General features: G+C 32.2%; 3 protein-coding genes and 1 long non-coding RNA gene across 6 annotated transcripts in view; 3 read left to right on the top strand and 1 right to left on the bottom strand.

Moving 5' to 3' along the window:
• Positions 1-18242, top strand: part of LOC148230935 (uncharacterized) — a 565745-nt gene that overhangs the window by 424026 nt on the left and 123477 nt on the right. The gene's annotated exons all lie outside the window — the stretch shown is intronic.
• Positions 88-6666, top strand: LOC148230949 (actin nucleation-promoting factor WAS-like). 2 transcript variants are annotated; one of them, XM_088193927.1, is made up of 11 exons: positions 88-353; positions 3321-3427; positions 3664-3891; positions 3963-4062; positions 4124-4327; positions 4399-4515; positions 4581-4778; positions 4844-4918; positions 5644-5754; positions 5832-5995; positions 6061-6666. In XM_088193927.1, the coding sequence occupies exons 2-11, from the start codon at positions 3332-3334 to the stop codon at positions 6292-6294; spliced, it is 1527 nt and encodes a 508-aa protein (XP_088050053.1). In that variant the 5' UTR covers positions 88-353; positions 3321-3331; the 3' UTR covers positions 6295-6666. The 2 variants fall into 2 exon arrangements, with proteins under 2 accessions (XP_088050053.1, XP_088050054.1); XM_088193928.1 differs by having other exon boundaries at positions 4593-4778.
• On the top strand, positions 10533-12507 carry LOC148230950 (uncharacterized). Of its 2 annotated transcripts, none has more exons than XM_088194078.1 (8): positions 10533-10593; positions 10664-10811; positions 10878-11234; positions 11309-11475; positions 11540-11761; positions 11840-12019; positions 12090-12255; positions 12319-12507. In XM_088194078.1, exons 2-8 carry the CDS (start codon positions 10668-10670, stop codon positions 12376-12378), a joined length of 1296 nt encoding a protein of 431 aa, XP_088050204.1. In that variant the 5' UTR covers positions 10533-10593; positions 10664-10667; the 3' UTR covers positions 12379-12507. The 2 variants fall into 2 exon arrangements, with proteins under 2 accessions (XP_088050204.1, XP_088050205.1); XM_088194079.1 differs by having other exon boundaries at positions 12090-12246; positions 12318-12507.
• Sec5 (exocyst complex component secretory 5) lies at positions 12411-17840 on the bottom strand. The gene is made up of 15 exons (XM_088194077.1): positions 17604-17840; positions 17388-17540; positions 17134-17323; positions 16949-17060; positions 16504-16663; positions 16213-16427; positions 15897-16146; positions 15640-15827; positions 14660-15016; positions 14402-14596; positions 14141-14334; positions 13013-13244; positions 12767-12954; positions 12646-12705; positions 12411-12574 (listed from the first exon to the last, which is right to left on the bottom strand). The coding sequence occupies exons 1-15, from the start codon at positions 17710-17712 to the stop codon at positions 12502-12504; spliced, it is 2676 nt and encodes an 891-aa protein (XP_088050203.1). The 5' UTR covers positions 17713-17840; the 3' UTR covers positions 12411-12501.

An 18242-nucleotide genomic window follows, 5' to 3' on the forward strand; every position in this document is an offset into this window, starting at 1 on the left:
CGGTATTCCAGTACAGATACCGCTCACTGATATGTAGCGCACCGCTAGCTCATCGGCCGGTTTTCGGAAAAAATTGGCAACCCCGATGACGTTTTATCGGCGAGGCGAGGCGAGGCGAGGCGAGGCGAGGCGGGGTGGGGCGCTGACAATCGGCGATCGGCGATCGACGATTTCTCCGGACGGTTTCACGAGCGAGGCAGAGCAGATTTCCCCCGCGAATCCGGTCTTTCAAAAATCTTCACGCTAAGCTTCCTTCGGGCGCCGCTCATTCGAGATACGAACAATCATGGCGGCGAATACGACCGCTGACATCCGTCATCTGGACTAGTTGTTCCGTTGTTTAGCCGTCGGATGTGAGTAATACTTTATATGACTAATTATCTTTTATATTCAAATATCAAAATATTATTTTTTCACATTTTTATTCAGATCTTTTATTGTTTTTATAATTATAAAAAGTTAACAACTAATAATTTTAACTTTAATTTGATATGTATGATTTTATCTATTTCACTTTCGCACCTTGTATCACTAAGAGGTTTCAATTTTAAGCCTTTATAGATGATATATAAATGAGAAGAAGACACTTATCTTTTGTACTATATTAAGGTTCATGTTCCTTATCCTAATTATGAGCACCTTTCGTATTAGTTCCATTGTCGTACTCTTGTCCTCGTGTCCTGTATAGACAGTCCCAGTGTGCCTAACTGTTCCGATTCCAATCGGCACATTCGTGTCTTGAATTTTTTTATTTGTTGACAGAATATTTATTTTTGTTATTTCCGATAATTACTTCTATATTCTAATTATACAATTTAATATATATACACTACTGTGAATAAGTTTTCGAACAGTCCCCTACTAAATATGCGCCGAGTCGTATTTTTTAAAGTTACGGGCGCGCCCATCCTTTTTTTTTCGGGGTTGTTCATTCATTAAAGGAATCATCAAATTTTATTTGATGTTGAAAAGCAATTAAGAGTGTCGACAATAATTCAATTGTTACAAAATTCGGTTTTCGTCTTTACCTAAAAAATGGTTTTGTGCTCAACACCTCTATTGTTTTTGAGTATTTGCATCTTAAGTACGTTTGTTTTGAAATAGTTTTTGATTCTCCGTGCGTATTTAAAAAAAATTGAAATACCGTTGTTTAACCCTGCCACAGCAAAGTCTTTATAGTGCTATTGACCTGGGAAATTAAATGGGTAAAATTACTATAATGGATCGACTAAAAATCGTTATTCACCACCAATAAGTACATTCCATTCGAAAAATCCAGCAAATGACTAGAAAATCAGCTGGTGAAATCCATTATGTGATCAAAAAATTAAAAAAAAAACGCCCAAATCGAGGACTGTATGAAGAGTGGAATACCTAAAAAGATCGACAAATCACCGGAGCACCATTTAGTAGTCTTATCTTCGAGGTCCAGAAAAAAGTCAAGCCACGATCTAGCAAAGGATCTCAATGAGCCATGCGACATTTCGGTAACCCTATTGGTGGTTCATAGTCCTACTGCAAAATAATCTTAGAGGGTGTGTGGCCAAGCGGAAACCATTACTTCGAAAAAATAATCGTCAGAGACGATTTTTCGCCCAAGCACATAAAGCTTGAACCACGAAGGAGTGGAAAAGGGTCCTCTGGACAGATGAGTCCAAATTCCAAATTTTCGGAACTAATTGCCCCTAATTCGTTCGCAGATGCCATGAAGAACAATATAAAGACCAGTTTTTAACTGCAACAGTTGAGCACGGGGGATGTTCTATAATGGTTTGGGGGTGTTTTTTTTGCGAATGAGGTTGGACCCTTAATCAGAATTCATAAGAGACTAAAGGCAGATGCCTTCATGAAAATATTAAGGTAGTATGCTATTCTATCTGGACGCCATTTGATTGTGAATAACTTCATCCTGCAGCAAAACAGCGACCCCAAGAACATAGAAAAAATTATAAAAAGATTTTGGAGCAAAAAACGTGCTGGGATCCTTGATATGTGCGATTGACCGGCACAGAGTCCCAATTTTAATTTAATTGTCCCCCATTGGGAATATTTGAACAATAAAAAGACACCCAACAAATAAAGAAGATCTGTGGAAAGTGCTAAAAAAAGAATGGACAAAAATACCCGGAGCATTCATTAAAAGACTAAGTTCAAAAACTTATTCACAGCAGTAAGGGTATCGCATAGGAATGTTTAAAATATTAATGTTTTATTTGACTTACTACATCACAGTAAAGTTATACTTGAAGAGTTAAATTGCTCCGCAGGTCGACAAGACATTTTTGCAGTTCCGCAGCTACATTATCCATATTGATATCCATTTCGAGTAAATCATGAAACCTTATGTTCTTTTCAATATATAATTTGAAAAGAACATAAGGTTTCGTGATTTACTCGAAATAACATAGTGGAAATATATATGTATACTGGTGCAAATGTATTTAGACTTCACTAGTGAAAATATTACATCACTGAAAAATACACATTCACTAACATTTATAAATATATCGCATATAAATAAACATTGATTAATATTTAAATGTATATATTACTACGTATGGAAAATCTGAAATCATATAATTTTACTAGCACATGCCATATAAGTTATATATTCACTGGTAAAAATATATATATCTACCGGTGAAAATGTATTTCGATATGATTTCACTAAATATTTTCGGGATAGATTCGAGACTATTTTTAGATTTTCTTTGAAGGATAACCAGACAATTTCTGGTTTAGAATCAGGAACGTCATTTTAGATTTTTCCAGGAGGGGGGGGGGGCAAAAGTTGGCCAATCAGTAGTCAGCTATTTTAATATGTGAATTTCATTAAACCTTGTTGTTAAATGATATTCAAGGGGGGGAGGAGGCAAATGCCAAACCTGCCCCTAATGATGTACCTAAACAATCAAAATAAACTCAAGACATAACTATCATTATCTACACAATTCTTAATCACAAACTAAGATTTTAATCACAATTCAATTAATATTGTAGAATGCTGATAATAAATAAAATTCTTGAGATAATATATAACTATCATAGTATTTCAAATTTTTAACATTTTTCTTATAAACAAAACATTAATTGCTTATGGCCTTATAATTTTTTACTAAAATCATTTTTGAATATAAACCTAATCTATTATTGCAACGAACAATGAACTAAAGCAACAATATATTATACCAATTGTGATGAAAACTGCTCTAGAAAAATATAAACTATTGTTACTGTGAGATTTTACTATGTAACTAAAAATTCACTGATTATTAATTCATATTCTCGCAATTAAATTTTTATGTTATTTTTACTTTTAGTTGTATACAGGATGAAATCGAGGACGCCTTCTGAAAACAGACCTAGTATTCTCCTCACCAGGGAAGAAAACGAATTGATTTTCAAACTAGTCGGTACAAGATGTCAGGTAAATTTCATTTAATTTATTACTGCGTAATATTGCTATAATTTGGGTTGTGTAACCTTTGCGCGAGATTTTCTCATAGATCAATTACTGCATTGTTTCATTGAAATACACGAAACAATGGATAATTAACTAATATATATATATATATATATATATATATATATATATATATATATATATATATATATATATATATATATATATATATAGTAATATTATAAATACATTTTTTATAGAGCTTGGCTACTGCAGTTGTACAATTGTTCACGACCGAGGGACCTGCACACAACCAATGGTTCAAAAGAGATACAGGAATCCTATGCCTCATCAAGGATAATCCCAAAAGATCGTATTATTTTCGTGTTTTTTGCATGCAAAGAAAATCATGTATCTGGGAACACGAAGTTTACAATCAAATAGAATATAAAAGTCCTCGAGTATTTCTACACACTTTTGAAGCTGAAGTATGTTATCGTTTTCGCGCATACTATACATTTTAATGTGACAATTTATCTATAACGTTTTTATATTTCAGGAATATATGGTTGCTTTTAACTTTGCAAACGAGGAAGAAGCTTCAATATTATTGAACAGTCTTTTACAGAAAATCGAACAGAAGAGGCGAAGTAGAGAAGGTATGTTTGTAAAGTAAAAAATGTATATTCTAAAAGAGTATTTTAAACAATTTACTTTTAGATCGTCGTCATAGATCATCTTTACAAAGTACAGCTCGACTATCGAGCGACGTTACAAATGTCAACGTACAGAATAACAATGTCGTCCCAGCTGTGCCTCAGAATCACCATATTGCACCGACATCGAATATAATAAGACCTCCATTAACAAATACTAACCTGTATAATGGAATATCTAGTTCACCGCAACAAAAAATTAATACTAGTAATAATTTTATATATTATTGTATTTATTTACATTTAATTTTTTAGAGTTAATACTTTTAAATAATTTAGGTTATAAATCGTCAGCGGCGGCGAAGCGAAATAAATCTCGCAAACTCACAAAAGCTGATATCGGTTTGCCGCACGACTTTAAACACGTGTCACACGTCGGATGGGATGCCAATAAAGGTAGTACATTTTTATCCATCTTAATATTGTCATTGCCAATGATTACTTTTAAATTATCTATTTAGGTTTTGACGTAGAAAATCTTCCCGAGAAGGATATGAAAGACTTCTTTTATCGTGCCGGTGTGTCGGACAGTCAGTTGGAGGATAAGGAGACCAGAGATTTTATTTATGATTTCATCATCACGCACGGTGGAGCTGACGCTGTGAAAAAGGCTTTAGTGGGAGAGGAGACCATTGCCAAACTGGCTAATAATGCAAAAAGTATATTAATTTTATTACTATTATTACTTTTTGTAATATTAAAATTTAATTTTTTTTATGTATAGATAATCAAGCTGGATTTCCACGGCAAATGCCACCTCCTGTTCCGCTGCGAAATACTACACCGCCTATTCCCCCAGGTACATTTATATTATAAAAGTATAAAAGTAAAACTTGCGTAGAATACCACATTAAATTGAAGACGGAATTTGTCTTGATGCAAAAAGTTTTTATTGAAAACAATATCATAAATCGAAATCAACAACTCTTTTATGCTGTATTATTTTTTTGTCTATGAAGCTTTAAGCCTTGTACATAAAATTTATTACACAATAATTAAACCATTATTCGGATTAACTGCACAGTTGGACCTCAACAAGAATTTTAAATTAGATACATCGTAAAAGTACCCAGACATGCATAACTGCCTTTCTAACGTCAAATACTGTAAATCAGAAGTTGCCCGTTGGTGTTGACGTAACGGTACTCAGTTCGTAGGTTAACAACTCTGGGCTACCGAGCTCACAACTATAAGTATTCGTCTTGTACTCTCAGAGGGACAATGTATTGTTTTTGTTCTCCCTGTAAATCTGTCTTTGAACACTGAATTTATGAATTGATTTTTGCTTCCTTGATTATTTTTTGATTCCAGTGGCAAACATATTATTGTTGTTGTTCCTAATTGGATAAAAACGCATTCCTCAGTGCTGGCTGTACTGTACAAAGGCTATTGTAATAACCCATAGTCTTGTATGGCGATCTGAGATTTTTCTTTCTGTCCTGCTAATTGTCAAACTAACCTTATCTTATCGAATATTATGGGTGTTTTAAGTATACTATATTAAATGTACGTATTTGTAAACAGCTCCTGTTATAAAAGAAGTAAACGGTTCTCGACACGCTCCTCCGCCACCTTCTAGAGCGCCTCCACCGCCGCCTCCGCCTCCTCAACGACAACTTCCTCCACCACCGCAAGGTAAATATGTTTTCAATTAATATGTACATTTACGATGTACGTGATTCATATTTCAATTTATTTATTACATTATTCAGTGGATGCGCAAGCTCCTCCTCCGCCACCGCCGGGACCGCCTCCTCCACCGGCTCCGCCACCATTAGTGTTACCAACGGGACCTCCTGCACCACCGATGGCTCCGCAAGGGCCTGATACGCACACTGCGTTAATGGAAAGCATCAGAGGCGGAAAAGCGCTTAAGGTAAATATAAAATTGCAATATAATACATATACACTTTACTTAATACAATCATTTTAATATTCAAGCATGTGGAGGTTGATCAGAAGCGTGGCAATCTTCTTAGTGAAATACGACAAGGAATTGAGCTGCGATCGGTTGCTGTTAATTCGAACGAAAGCGATCGTAAATCGACCACTCAAAATGGATTGGCAGGAGCGCTAGCGAGAGCTCTCGAAGAACGATCGAAAGCGATACATTCAGATTCGTCAAACAGCGACGACGATGATACAGCCAGCGACGGAGACGAATGGGAAGACTGAACATGAAAATGTCTACTTTCAGTATTTTATATTTGTGAAGATATCGGACGCGATCAAATGAAGAATGGTGGCAAATTGTGTCATCCACGCTGGGAGATAATTAATATTTTTTAAATAATTGCATCATAACATTTTGCAGTGCAATAACGACTCGATAACAATGACACTTAACGAGTATGTATTTAAAATAAAAATTAACCATTCTAATAATTTATTTCGTACTTTATAAATACCAGTTAATACCAAAATAAGATTTATAAATATATTTTCCATATTAATTAATATGTAATTGTTATTTGTTAAACGTTTTATACATAAAAGAAAATTAAATGATTTTCGTCATATTATGTATGTTTATTATACATTTTAACAGCATAGTTGACTATTTTTTATAACACCTACCAATGTAATATATATATATATATATATATATATATATATATATATATATTAACATTTTAAAGTTATTGTATTATAATATATTAAATTGTTTACTGAATCGTTTTGCAAGTTGAACTTACCTGAAAAATTGTAACCAGTGATTTTAAACTTTTCATATTTAATATTAAATATATTTTTAGTATTTGGATAATAAAACTTTAATTATAACTAGCAAATTATTCGTGAAACATTAAGCTCTAATGTTTTTTTATTATTTATTCAACACAACATTCTTCAAATACCTCATCTTTTTTAGCTACCAAAATCCAATGTTTTTAAGAGCGATTTCCATTACAATCCATGCAAAGTTGGCTGATTGAAATGACAATACCTCCTTGATGTCTTTAACAATAATTTGATATCCTGTAAAAAGTGGTGGCCAAATAAACTTGATGCTGACAAAGAAGAAAGAACTCTGATGAAATATCTTATGTAAAAAATGTGCTGATACCATTAAAATAAACTAGCGGAATGAGCAACGATACTAACTGACAAAATATCACTTTAAAAAGAACAATATACCATTTAAAATATTAAGAAAGTGATAGAAATTGCACTATGCTTGTCAGGTACAAATGGTTCAACGGAACGCATTTTTTCACAACAAAATAAAATTTGTATGGCATAAAAAAGGCAGTTGGTGTTAGAAACTTTGAAAGCAATATTACAAATTAAATACAATTTTTCCGATTCTTGTGAGGAATTTTGGAATAATATATCAAAAATTGACGAATCATTAATCCTTTCAACGCCAAGCGCATAATATCATGCGCAAGTAAATCTACTGTCTAACGCCAAGCGCATGATATGATGCGCTCGTTAAAACCTTCGTTTTTTAAAGAAACGGAAAGGTAAAAGTTGGCAATATATGTTTTAAAAATCAGTTTGAGTTCCTAGTAAACGATTTCAGTGATTTTATTTATAGAATTTGCGATGAAACAGTGGTATATATAATTATAAAGTCACGCCTTAATTTTAGTCGTTTGTATTTCGCGCGCGGTTTCGATCGTGCTCTTTAGGCCACTTTTAGGGTTAGCACAAACGCATCGCGGAAATTCGTTTTTTTATACTTTAATTTATGAATCGAAATTAAATTATGTCATCAATATTTCAATGATGATTGTGATTTGTAAATACTTGTGAATATATTTATACGTTATTTCGACTGTTTTAATATTGTCAACTGTTTTTGTGATTGGTTTTTATTGTTTGTAATTTTTAAATAATAATAATAATAATTACTATTAAATACTTATTAATAAATATAAATAAGATATAATTAATAAAATATCAATAATAACTCTTAGTAAATATTAAATAATAATAATAATAACAAAAACGATTCCTTGTCGTAGAATCATTTTATTTTACTTGTTCTATTATTTTATAATTTATTTGTAATATGTTTATTTATTTACATTAAATTAATACCATCGTGACCTTACAGGTTACCCCAATGCGTCACGATGGTCGAAAAGTTTATTATTTATTGTATATATATGTCTATGTGTGTAATATATATTACATGTTCCGCCTGGAGTGTAGATATGTTGCACTCTTGCCGGTCCCAAGCCCGGATAAAGGAGGAGGGTTTCTATCATGAAGCAAACCAACCAACGTGGATAAATCCAAATAGTTATGAAAAAATCACAAAGAAATAATAAATCCGCCCCGATTCATAATGACCAAGACCAGAGGTCGGCAAAGTGCGGCTCCGGAGCCGCATGCGACTCTTTGGCGGCTCTGGCACTAGTTAAGTGCGGCTCTGGCACAAATATCCACGGGCATTCGCACCAGATTTAAAAAACAAGGAAATATGGAGCTCTAAATTCGAACGTCTTTGTGTTGATTTGGAAAATTATAATAAAGGTTTGCTAAATTAATAAATAGATTTGGCTCTCAATTTTTTTTAATCGTTGTAATGTACATATTTGGCTCTTTGGCTAATAAGTTTGCCGACCACTGACCTAGACGATCGAAATCTAGATAAACGAATGGACTTCAATTTTGGAAGCTGGAATGTGCAATATTACAACCAGGAAAAATGCAAACAATAGCGGAAGAAATACTAAAACTCAAGATATATCTAGAAGCCCTACAAGAAATTAGGTGGAAAGGCCAAAACCGATCACCGGTTGTAGCGCCGTGGAAGAAGAAGAAGAATATGTATATATTATAAATTATACATATAATAATATATAGTTGTAACATCGTATCTTGCTATCAAGTTTTATTATTTATTATTTTTATATATAAAGAAATATGACAACCTTCAACAACAATCAATTGCAAACACCATTGATCAAAAACAAACGGTTTGGTTATTAGGGTTATTTTTGTGTACGATATATGTGATTTTGTATGCATCAAAGAAATGTTGTCGATTTGTAAATTTTTATAACAGGATGTAGGTCAGACGAAGAAAAAATGCGTTGCAGATTTATATATTAAAATTGTCTCAGTGTGAGCATGACCCTGTTTGTCGTTCGCTTGTATAGTGCCGCGCGCGTGCATGTGTGTGTAAGTGTGTCCACGCGAGCCAACACGCGGACCGACCAATTGATTTAGTTTTCTTCACTTTATATTTCCAACAATACGACTAAAAATGTTTGTTTATTGATATAATTAGAATGTTTAAATCATGTTAATCATACATATATAATTTTAAAATATAAAAATTGAGTATTTTGGCTGTAATGATGTGTTAAACAGAGTAAGTAGCAAAAAAATTATATCGCTAAAAACGCATGGCGTACAGCGAGTAATTAAGAATTTACCGGTCGGCGGTCTAAGGGTTAAGAAAAGTTCATAGTTCAGAAAAGTATTTAAATTATTCTTATAATTATATTTGTTGATATATTAAATTTGATAGAATTTTTAGGGACCAAACACGCGCACGGCGATAAAAAACTAAGTTTTGAATTTTTTTAATTACTATGTAGCAAAACGCCACTTTTGCAAACGTTAAAGCCAAAATCCAGTAAGATGCACATAGCAATCTGGTTTCTGAGCATGGTGCCAATATAATTAACAAGTAAGTTAATTGCTTCTGTATGTTTCTTAGTATTTTTTATTATTATTTTAGAAATAGATTAAAAGATGCTTACTGCTTACTTATTGCGAAGGTATGGCCTAAAAGTTCCGCCAAGAAACTTAAACCTCTATGCGCGGGGCCTCAGAAAAAATCTCGAAATTCCGACATCTGAGTCGGCACGCATCCCCCACCTACAGGCCCTAAGAAGCACACATAATCTTTCGGTAGATAAAACCATCTAGCAGCTCATGAAAAACTTCTAATAATTGAAAAGTGTAATTTTTCTTATATTGTTTTCCCCGAATCTAGCCATCATATATGGAAATAGTACCAACTAAATAATTTTAAAGTAATGTAATTACCTCAGTTATGTACTTAAAATTATCTTTTTTAAAATTATATTTAAAATAAATATAACGCAAAATTAAAAAAGCGATAAAATATTTTTTTAAATTTGTATGATATTTAGAGTATTTCTATTAACAGTTGATATTTTAATATTATAAAAAAAAATTATGAAAAATAATTAATATTCAGTAATATTTTTAATTTACTTTAATTTACTCATACGTAAATTTTTTTACATGGTCATTATGGCATATCATTGCAACAATGTAGTTTTGTTATTTTGTATTTTTTCTTGACTATTGAAGAAAAATAGATTTATTTTTATTAGAAAAGAGGATGTCATTTATAAAAGCTTATTTTAGCGCCACGTATAAATATGAGGTATTTATATATATCGACACTGGCAATACTGAGATTGTATTGCCTAACGGTCGCTCATCGAATTCGGCTCATAAGTCAATTTCACGTTCTAAAATGTAAATATACATAGTTTGTTAATATTAATGCGTATTTATAGATCAATTACTATAATTATACTTTATTTAGAAACATGGATAGCTTAGATTGGAACTCTTTAATGCTGAATTATCAAATCACTAATGATGATTTTCTGAAACCGAAACCCACGTTTTTCATCGAAGTGATGCTAAAACTTTTCGAATCGATGGATGTTCAAACGGAATCGTTAATAAAGGTAATATCTCAGTATATTTAACTTGTCGATAAGATAAGTAATTATTTAAATAATATCATATTACAGTTCAAGCCAATCGTGAGCCATCAAGAGAATTTGGAGGCATTTTACGATTTATTGCCTTTGCTCAATTTGGCCGAGGCGATAAACTATCTAAGGCTGGAGATTTACGAGAAAAACGAAAACACCACTTTGGCCGATTTAATAAATCCCACAAAATCAATGGTGGAGATTGTGTTTTGTCTATTCAATAATTTCATTCTGTTCGTTCAAGAGCGCAGAGCCTGTATAGTGGAGAAGGAAGAAGATACAGAGGAAAAAGCGCAACAGATGAACAAAATGATCATGGAGAAAGACAAATATAAAATCGAAATAGACGATCTACAGTTGGAAATCATTAAATCGGAGCAGGAAATTAAAAAGGTTTAGACTTTATATATATATATATACATATGTACACTATAAAGCTTAACAAAAGCTAACCAATTCAATTTCAGATGAATAACGATATTACCAAGTATAAAGAGCACAACTTAGAACGTGAGAAAGAAGTCAACGAACTAAATAGCGAACTTGACTTCATCAAAACGGAAAACGAAAACATTGAAGCCGATATAGAGAAAGAACTGATAAATCATGACAGAATGATTGAAGAATTAAAAAGGTTTGATTATCTTGTTAGATAATATTTATGAAAGTTTAATTTGTTAATTGTATTATTTCGACAGACTAAGATCACTGATAGTGACGGATGGCGAGATAGAAGAAATGAACAGTCAAAAGAGATTATTATTGAAGTTAGAACAAGAACAGCAACAAGAGATCGACGACAAACATAATACGATTTTGACCAAAGAAACCAGCATTAATACGCTAGAAAAGAATATAGTATGTATGTCTGAGTGCGATACCATGTTTGACGTCTTAGATGGAGTTTATCACAAAATTAGGTATATGTCTTTGTATTGTTTCAAGTTGACATGGGGGTAGATATCAATATCCAATTGATAATAACAATATTATTATAGGGAAATTAAAAGTGTGAGCATGTCTACGCACAGCGAGGAAAGAGAACTGTGCAGTTATCAGAAAACCGCTGTTAATTTAGAAAAGAAAGTTGCGGAATTGCAACAAATGGACGAGCAACTGTCCGAGGAGATAAAGAAAATAAAAAATTCTGCTGAGAATGAACTAGCAAAATTGTCCAAGTATGATTTTTATTTTTATTTTGCTTACATTATTTTATGTGTATATTATAAATATCATATTATTATGTAGGGAAGAAGAAATGCTAACAAAAGAATACAATAAATGCAAAACAACTTCGACAGAATATCAAAACAAAATAGACGATTTGCAAGCGGCTAATGTTAAATATTATGAGCAGTATAAAAAAATAATGAAATCATATACTGAAGAAATACCATCTCAATATGACAATATGGTAAAAATATAAATAATTTGATACTTCTCAAATGAGTTTATTAATAATAAATTATACTTTCAGATTGATGAATACGTATCCAAGATTGAAAGAATTATCAATAAATTATCATCAAAGTTTTGAAATTACACTTTAAATATTATTAATAAAACAACTTTTCAATTAATCGTATTAATGTATTTCTTATAAATCATGTTGTAGTAGATAGCATATAGGTTACAAATAAATATATATTGATAATAGAATCTAAACGTGTTTCAAACAGATTAACTGCAAGGATGTGCGTCGCTGGAATTCTCTTACTATATCTTCTTTTAAACTGTAAATATATATTTTTAAACGTATTCAATGTATAATACATATATACAAATTGTGCTATTTAACACTTACACCTTATCTTCTTTACTTTTAAGTTCAGGAATGCAATCAAAGGCTTCATCAAAAAGAGTTCTAAAATCATATGAACATTTTTATATTATTGTATATGTTACTTTTATTAAACCTAGCTTACTTCACTCTTGGCGTCATGAATGTGGAAACGGCTTCTTTTAATACTTCGACGTCTACGTGAGCTTGGATAGCGCCATATGGTGAAAATTTACCATTACAGCCGGACATCAAACGCACGATTTCCTCAGCTACAGTTTCGACTATTTGAGTCAAGACGGCCTTAACGAGACTCGGCGATATGCTGTGAATCTATAAATCGCACAATTTTACAAATGCAAGTACAAGTTGTCAAAATTTTTTGTTTTACCTCAGCGTGTACAGCTATCAAGTTATTGATGCATTCTTTCATATACGGCCGCACATCGCTCGGTTTTATTTTGGTGTTCCACTCAAATTTGCCGACGTACATAGATGGCTCTATTGTACCTACCAACGGATCGCTCTTTTGCTCTAAATAAGCTTCCATTATTGCCTTATCTAGGGTCCTCAATGACACCTTGGCGGTTTCAACGGGTAATATTGGTTTGTTATATCCATTCCTGAAAAATATAATTTTTATCTAAAACATCTTTACTTTCAATTTTAGTTTAATGCTATAATTGAAATAGTCAAATCGTTCTTTAAAATAAATATGTATTAGAAATTGACTTATTGTTTTTCAAAAAGATATTGCAATGCAAAGCCATGGAAGATCAATCAATCAATCGGAATATCAATATCGCATTAAGATTTCTGCCACAAAGGTAAAGCAACTAAATTAATATTTATTTGAATACACGAGCAGGGCATAACAGCTCTATGCTAACGCTCCCTGCACTGAAAATAAAACAATACATATTAATATTATGTACAATAATGACTGAATCACAATGCATTAGTGTTTGAATTATCGACAGCCATAGGTTACGAACTGACTTTGATCACATGAATAAATTCTGAAAAACCAAATAAGGTTATAGGAAAATTAGAGGTTTAAGATTTTTTGCTTTTTCAAATTTCATAAAGATGGTACCCGCTTTAACCCCCATATCGAGGAATTGGTAAACATATTGTATGGGATGAAAACCGTGCTGTTGTTTCAATGCAAATAATGTTGAAAAATAATTATTTAAAAAATAGTATATAAATATTTCCTAATAATATCTTAATCAATTGGTTGTTTTAAGCAGGGATCTCCTTGAATTTGGCCAGAAAAATGCATGTCATTTAATGAAATGGAAATTTAAAAAAAAACAACCATTGAGTAAATTTTGCCCCTCCTGGAAAATCTGAAATGACATTCCTGATTATATATAATGTTATTTTTAATAATATTTCATATTCAATTTTTACAAAGTCATTTCAATATCAACATATTCAGTCAAAATATAAGTAACCATTTAACATAAAAAACCTACCTAAAACTTATTTTTATATACATATATAAATAGCTTACTTTTCAAAAAACATTAAAACCCTCGGTAGCACACAATCAGAAGTGTAACGGCAATTCGAAAGTGTGATTAACAAGCAATACTGCCAAGGAGGTGAAACAGGAAGTCCATCGTGCGTATCGTCCGACAATCGGCTATTAAAAACCATCAGGTTTGGCGATCCCAAAACAACAGATAAGGGAGATTGACCGCTATCCTAAATATACACAAGTCAATAAATGCAACCATTTAAGTACCAAAATAAAACTTTTAAGTTTTATTACTTGTTCGTCATGACTAAATGCGAGTTTCTCCAAACACTTCACATAGACAGTGAACATATCTTGAATGTGAGCATTTAGATATTTTTGAGCCGGCGATCCAGTATCGAAGAGCTGCTTTTCCCTGGGACAAGATGCCAGCACAGTTTCTTTGATGACTTTCATGACGTCGCAAATTGTTTTTTCGAGTAGATCAGGCTACATAAAAAAAATAAATAAAATTTTATGTACTTAATTAGGTGTGTACATTCAGATTCTCACCAATTCTGTGACTCCGCCATGTTGAGGATCAAACTCAATTTTCCAAGTTTCTTTTTTGTTGAACGTTTTAATTCCGTCGATGCTTTGCTTCAATAAGCCGACCATACAATGCAATCTTAAATCGTGTATCAAAGAGCAAATGATGTCTAAAGCCTCCGATGGTAAATCGAAGCGCATCAACGAGCTATAAGTTTCTCTCACATCTCTAAGGCAATGCGTCAACCAATTGCACAGATTGGGAGCATTCTGGTTGTTCCATACTGATTTTTCATAAGTTGTTAATTTCTCCAGGCTATGCGGTAAAAGTGCGTTCCTGATAGTTGTACAAAACAAATCGATAGAAGTAAGGACCATCGTCTATATAACATAAATAATTATTAACATTTCTATAGTTAAATATTCTAAATATGAGGACTGTTCGTAATGTTAATTAATCTCGGATTACACAGAATTTATGCGAAATGTTTATTTTATTTTATTTACTGTACTTCATCCTTTGCAACATGACATGTAAACACAATCAACAACTACTAAGTATGCAGTGAGACACCAGACTGAAATCAATGTCTGTATGGTTGTAAATCAGTCACATTTATTTTAATAATTATAAACTACTATTACTTCTTGCAATCAACAAATGATCTATGCATGACCAATTCAATTTTATTTTAATTACATTATCACAATGTTCATCAAGGAAAATCTAAAAATGACGATCGATCGGAATTATATTATATAATAATCATTAGACACAATCTTTGACACTATACTATCTTTCCCTCTTTCATGTAATTAATAACAATGATATCTTATGTTACTTATTCACGTAATGAAACTGTTATGTTACATTGTTTCAATTTTACTCAAATATGAGCAAATATCTTTGGATTGCATTTCTATTATATATGAACTTTTAAACTGCAATTAAAATTAAATGTTTCAAAGAACATTCGGAACAGCCCTATTATGGCACAACTTACTTTAAACTTGCTTTGTTTCTCAGACTGTCTATCGCCGTGAAGCTCTCCACAAAAATAGCTTTGACCCAAACGCCATAAATCCGGTAATAATTCAGTTAATAAAGGACACAAAGTACCACATAGCGATACTCTCGGTGGCCACCATTCTGTGGCCGTTCCTGCGCCCTTAGTAGCTTTAATATTTTTGCCTTGAAACATATTAAAAAAATACATCTATGTGCTCTTATAGAACCATTATAAAACTGATGTTTAGTTACCTTGGTCTTCCTCGCTCGCTTCTAACTGAACGTGATAATCTCTGGCTCTTATTATTTGCTTAACGATATAATCAGATCGACTGACTATAGCATCCCATGCAGCGTCACCAGCCCATTCTAAATTTACAAGAGAATGAATAAGATGCTTCTGTTCTTCGACCGTTACCGGCATTTTTTGCAGCTTCGTATGCAGAATTATGCACAGATTACTAATGCGTTTTTCTACTTCTTGCAAAACGGTTTTGAAAATCTAAAATTTATATTTTAAATAAAAATATTACAAATTTTTATAGTCAATATTAAGTATTAAACTTACAAGAACATCAGTTTTTCCAAATAAATTCTTAGCTCTAGCATAATCGTTGATGACCAAATCGTACTCTTTTTTTTTAATGTTTTTATCAATATTTCCAGGCAATTGAAACAGGAATTTGTATCTCGTCATTATTGACAAAGCACTTCTGGTAGAATCGGCGTTATCCTTTCTCGACAAAACTTCATCGAAAAGCTTATTAGCTTCTTTTATAGATTCTAAAATTTACAGACAAATTATTATGCCTTTTTTTTATTTATTTATACAAAATATAATATATTAAATAAATATTACGTTCTATAGCTGTTTCTAATTTATTCAATGACTCTTTTCCATTTTCACGATTGTCCATTTCAAAGCGATCCTTTAGAAGAATGAGAACATCAAGTTGATCCATTACGCTGCTAGTATTCGCCTTTAAAAAGCTCAATTGACCTTCTTTCTGAACGTCAACCTTAAAAGAAACAGATCAGTACCTGTAATTGAGTATTCTGAGCATTTTATCAATATCACGATGCCAGTTTCAAGAAGGGAGAATTCATTTGCCATTTTGACTTCAATTAATATTTTTTCTAATAAAATAATTTTATACACTCCTTAAAAAATCATTATTTTGAATCAATATAAAGATAAAGAAATTTTAAGGGAGTCTATGGGTTTTTCATACTAAGTTTTGATTTAAAAAATCAATACTAGTATTGAAAATATGATTTATTAATAACATGCAATAAATTTTTACTTTTCGTTTAAGAAACAAAGTGCCCGCTTTTAGATCTTCAAATGTTGTTGCGTGATGATGTTCCAAAAGAAACCATCCGGGATGGAAATTCTCTGCTGACAAATCTCCCGAGCTAACAATCAAAAATATTATTAAAACTATATATTTTAGACTAAAAATATATTTTAGATGAATTAATCGCTGACCTATCAGGAAATAAGTCATGTAATTCGTCTTCTGGAAATTTATTTTCATCCCCTTCTGTGGAAAGACCCAAAGGATCGGGAGGTGCGTATGATGCGGGCGATAACGGACGACGTCCCCATGTGAGATTGGTGCCGCCTTCCTCCACCCATACGGCGCTTTCCTTCATCGGACCATACGATTCATAATATCCTACAACGACATTAACGTTTCATACGTACGTACATATGTCTCGAAATATTATTATTTGAAATACCTTTAAACTGCACGGTGCAAGTGCCTCGACCGCCCGATCTAGTCGTGACTATAATATCGCCTTCTCCCTTTCCCGGTCCGGATCTAGCGACGATCTTATTCTTGCTTTTCCATTCAGCCGATAAAAGGCAATCGCAGCCGCATATCGTAAGTCCTTAAAATAAAACGTTTATTTGCAAGTCGCTGTTGCGTATTTAATGTTAATGTGATATATTACCTATTAAATCGTTAGCTTTGAAGCCAAGGAATTCGCCGCGAATTATGACTCGCGTTCCGGGCGGACCTTCTTTTGGCGATAAGCCAGTTACCACCGGAGGAGCAACCATATTGACTCGAATTTTTCTATCAAATCGAGGTCATTTATAATGGATTTGATAACTGGAATGTGTTTTATTTTGTGCAATGTTAAATGTCAACTAGAAACGTCAAATATCTAATTTAAAAAATATTATTTGGTCTTAACATGTTATATTTCACTTCTAACTAATAATTATTATTTAATAAGGCAATTGATACTTTTGTAGTTGCCAATATTCAACTACTTTATAATATTTAATCAAATAATTAATCAAATTTGCAATGTTTAAAATATATTATTTTATTTACTATTCAATAAAAAAATAAAAATATTTTTGTAAGGTTCGATAAATGTTCGATGAGGATATCTATTTTTAATAATGTTTCAATATCGAGTTGCGGTCAAAAGCTTTTTCTTTAGCAAACATTATTGTGATTAATATTTTTTAATACTTACATATAATGTGTTGAGTGTGATAAATACAATATAGATATAGATCTAATAGTGATTAATACATGTCTGTGTGCATTTTTTGGTATTACTAGGGGAAACTTTGGG

Source organism: Plectrocnemia conspersa, unplaced genomic scaffold (genome assembly GCF_051122295.1).
Source record: "Plectrocnemia conspersa isolate PC_06_02 unplaced genomic scaffold, ASM5112229v1 ptg000010l, whole genome shotgun sequence".
NCBI lineage: Eukaryota > Metazoa > Arthropoda > Insecta > Trichoptera > Polycentropodidae > Plectrocnemia > Plectrocnemia conspersa.

Bases quoted from the DNA above. Each gene is read 5' to 3' on its own strand.
- LOC148230949 (XM_088193927.1), top strand. From the start codon at position 3,332: ATGAAATCGAGGACGCCTTCTGAAAACAGACCTAGTATTCTCCTCACC. The intron at 3,892-3,962 runs GTATGTTATCGT...TTTATATTTCAG, and splicing joins TACACACTTTTGAAGCTGAA to GAATATATGGTTGCTTTTAA. The intron at 4,063-4,123 runs GTATGTTTGTAA...ATTTACTTTTAG, and splicing joins GAAGAGGCGAAGTAGAGAAG to ATCGTCGTCATAGATCATCT.
- LOC148230950 (XM_088194078.1), top strand. From the start codon at position 10,668: ATGGATAGCTTAGATTGGAACTCTTTAATGCTGAATTATCAAATCACT. The intron at 11,762-11,839 runs GTATATGTCTTT...ATATTATTATAG, and splicing joins GGAGTTTATCACAAAATTAG to GGAAATTAAAAGTGTGAGCA. The intron at 12,256-12,318 runs GTAAAAATATAA...TTATACTTTCAG, and splicing joins CATCTCAATATGACAATATG to ATTGATGAATACGTATCCAA.
- Sec5 (XM_088194077.1), bottom strand. From the start codon at position 17,712: ATGGTTGCTCCTCCGGTGGTAACTGGCTTATCGCCAAAAGAAGGTCCG. The intron at 14,597-14,659 runs GTGAGAATCTGA...TTTTTTATGTAG, and splicing joins ATGGCGGAGTCACAGAATTG to CCTGATCTACTCGAAAAAAC. The intron at 12,575-12,645 runs GTAAGTGTTAAA...ATATATTTACAG, and splicing joins AAAAGTAAAGAAGATAAGGT to TTTAAAAGAAGATATAGTAA.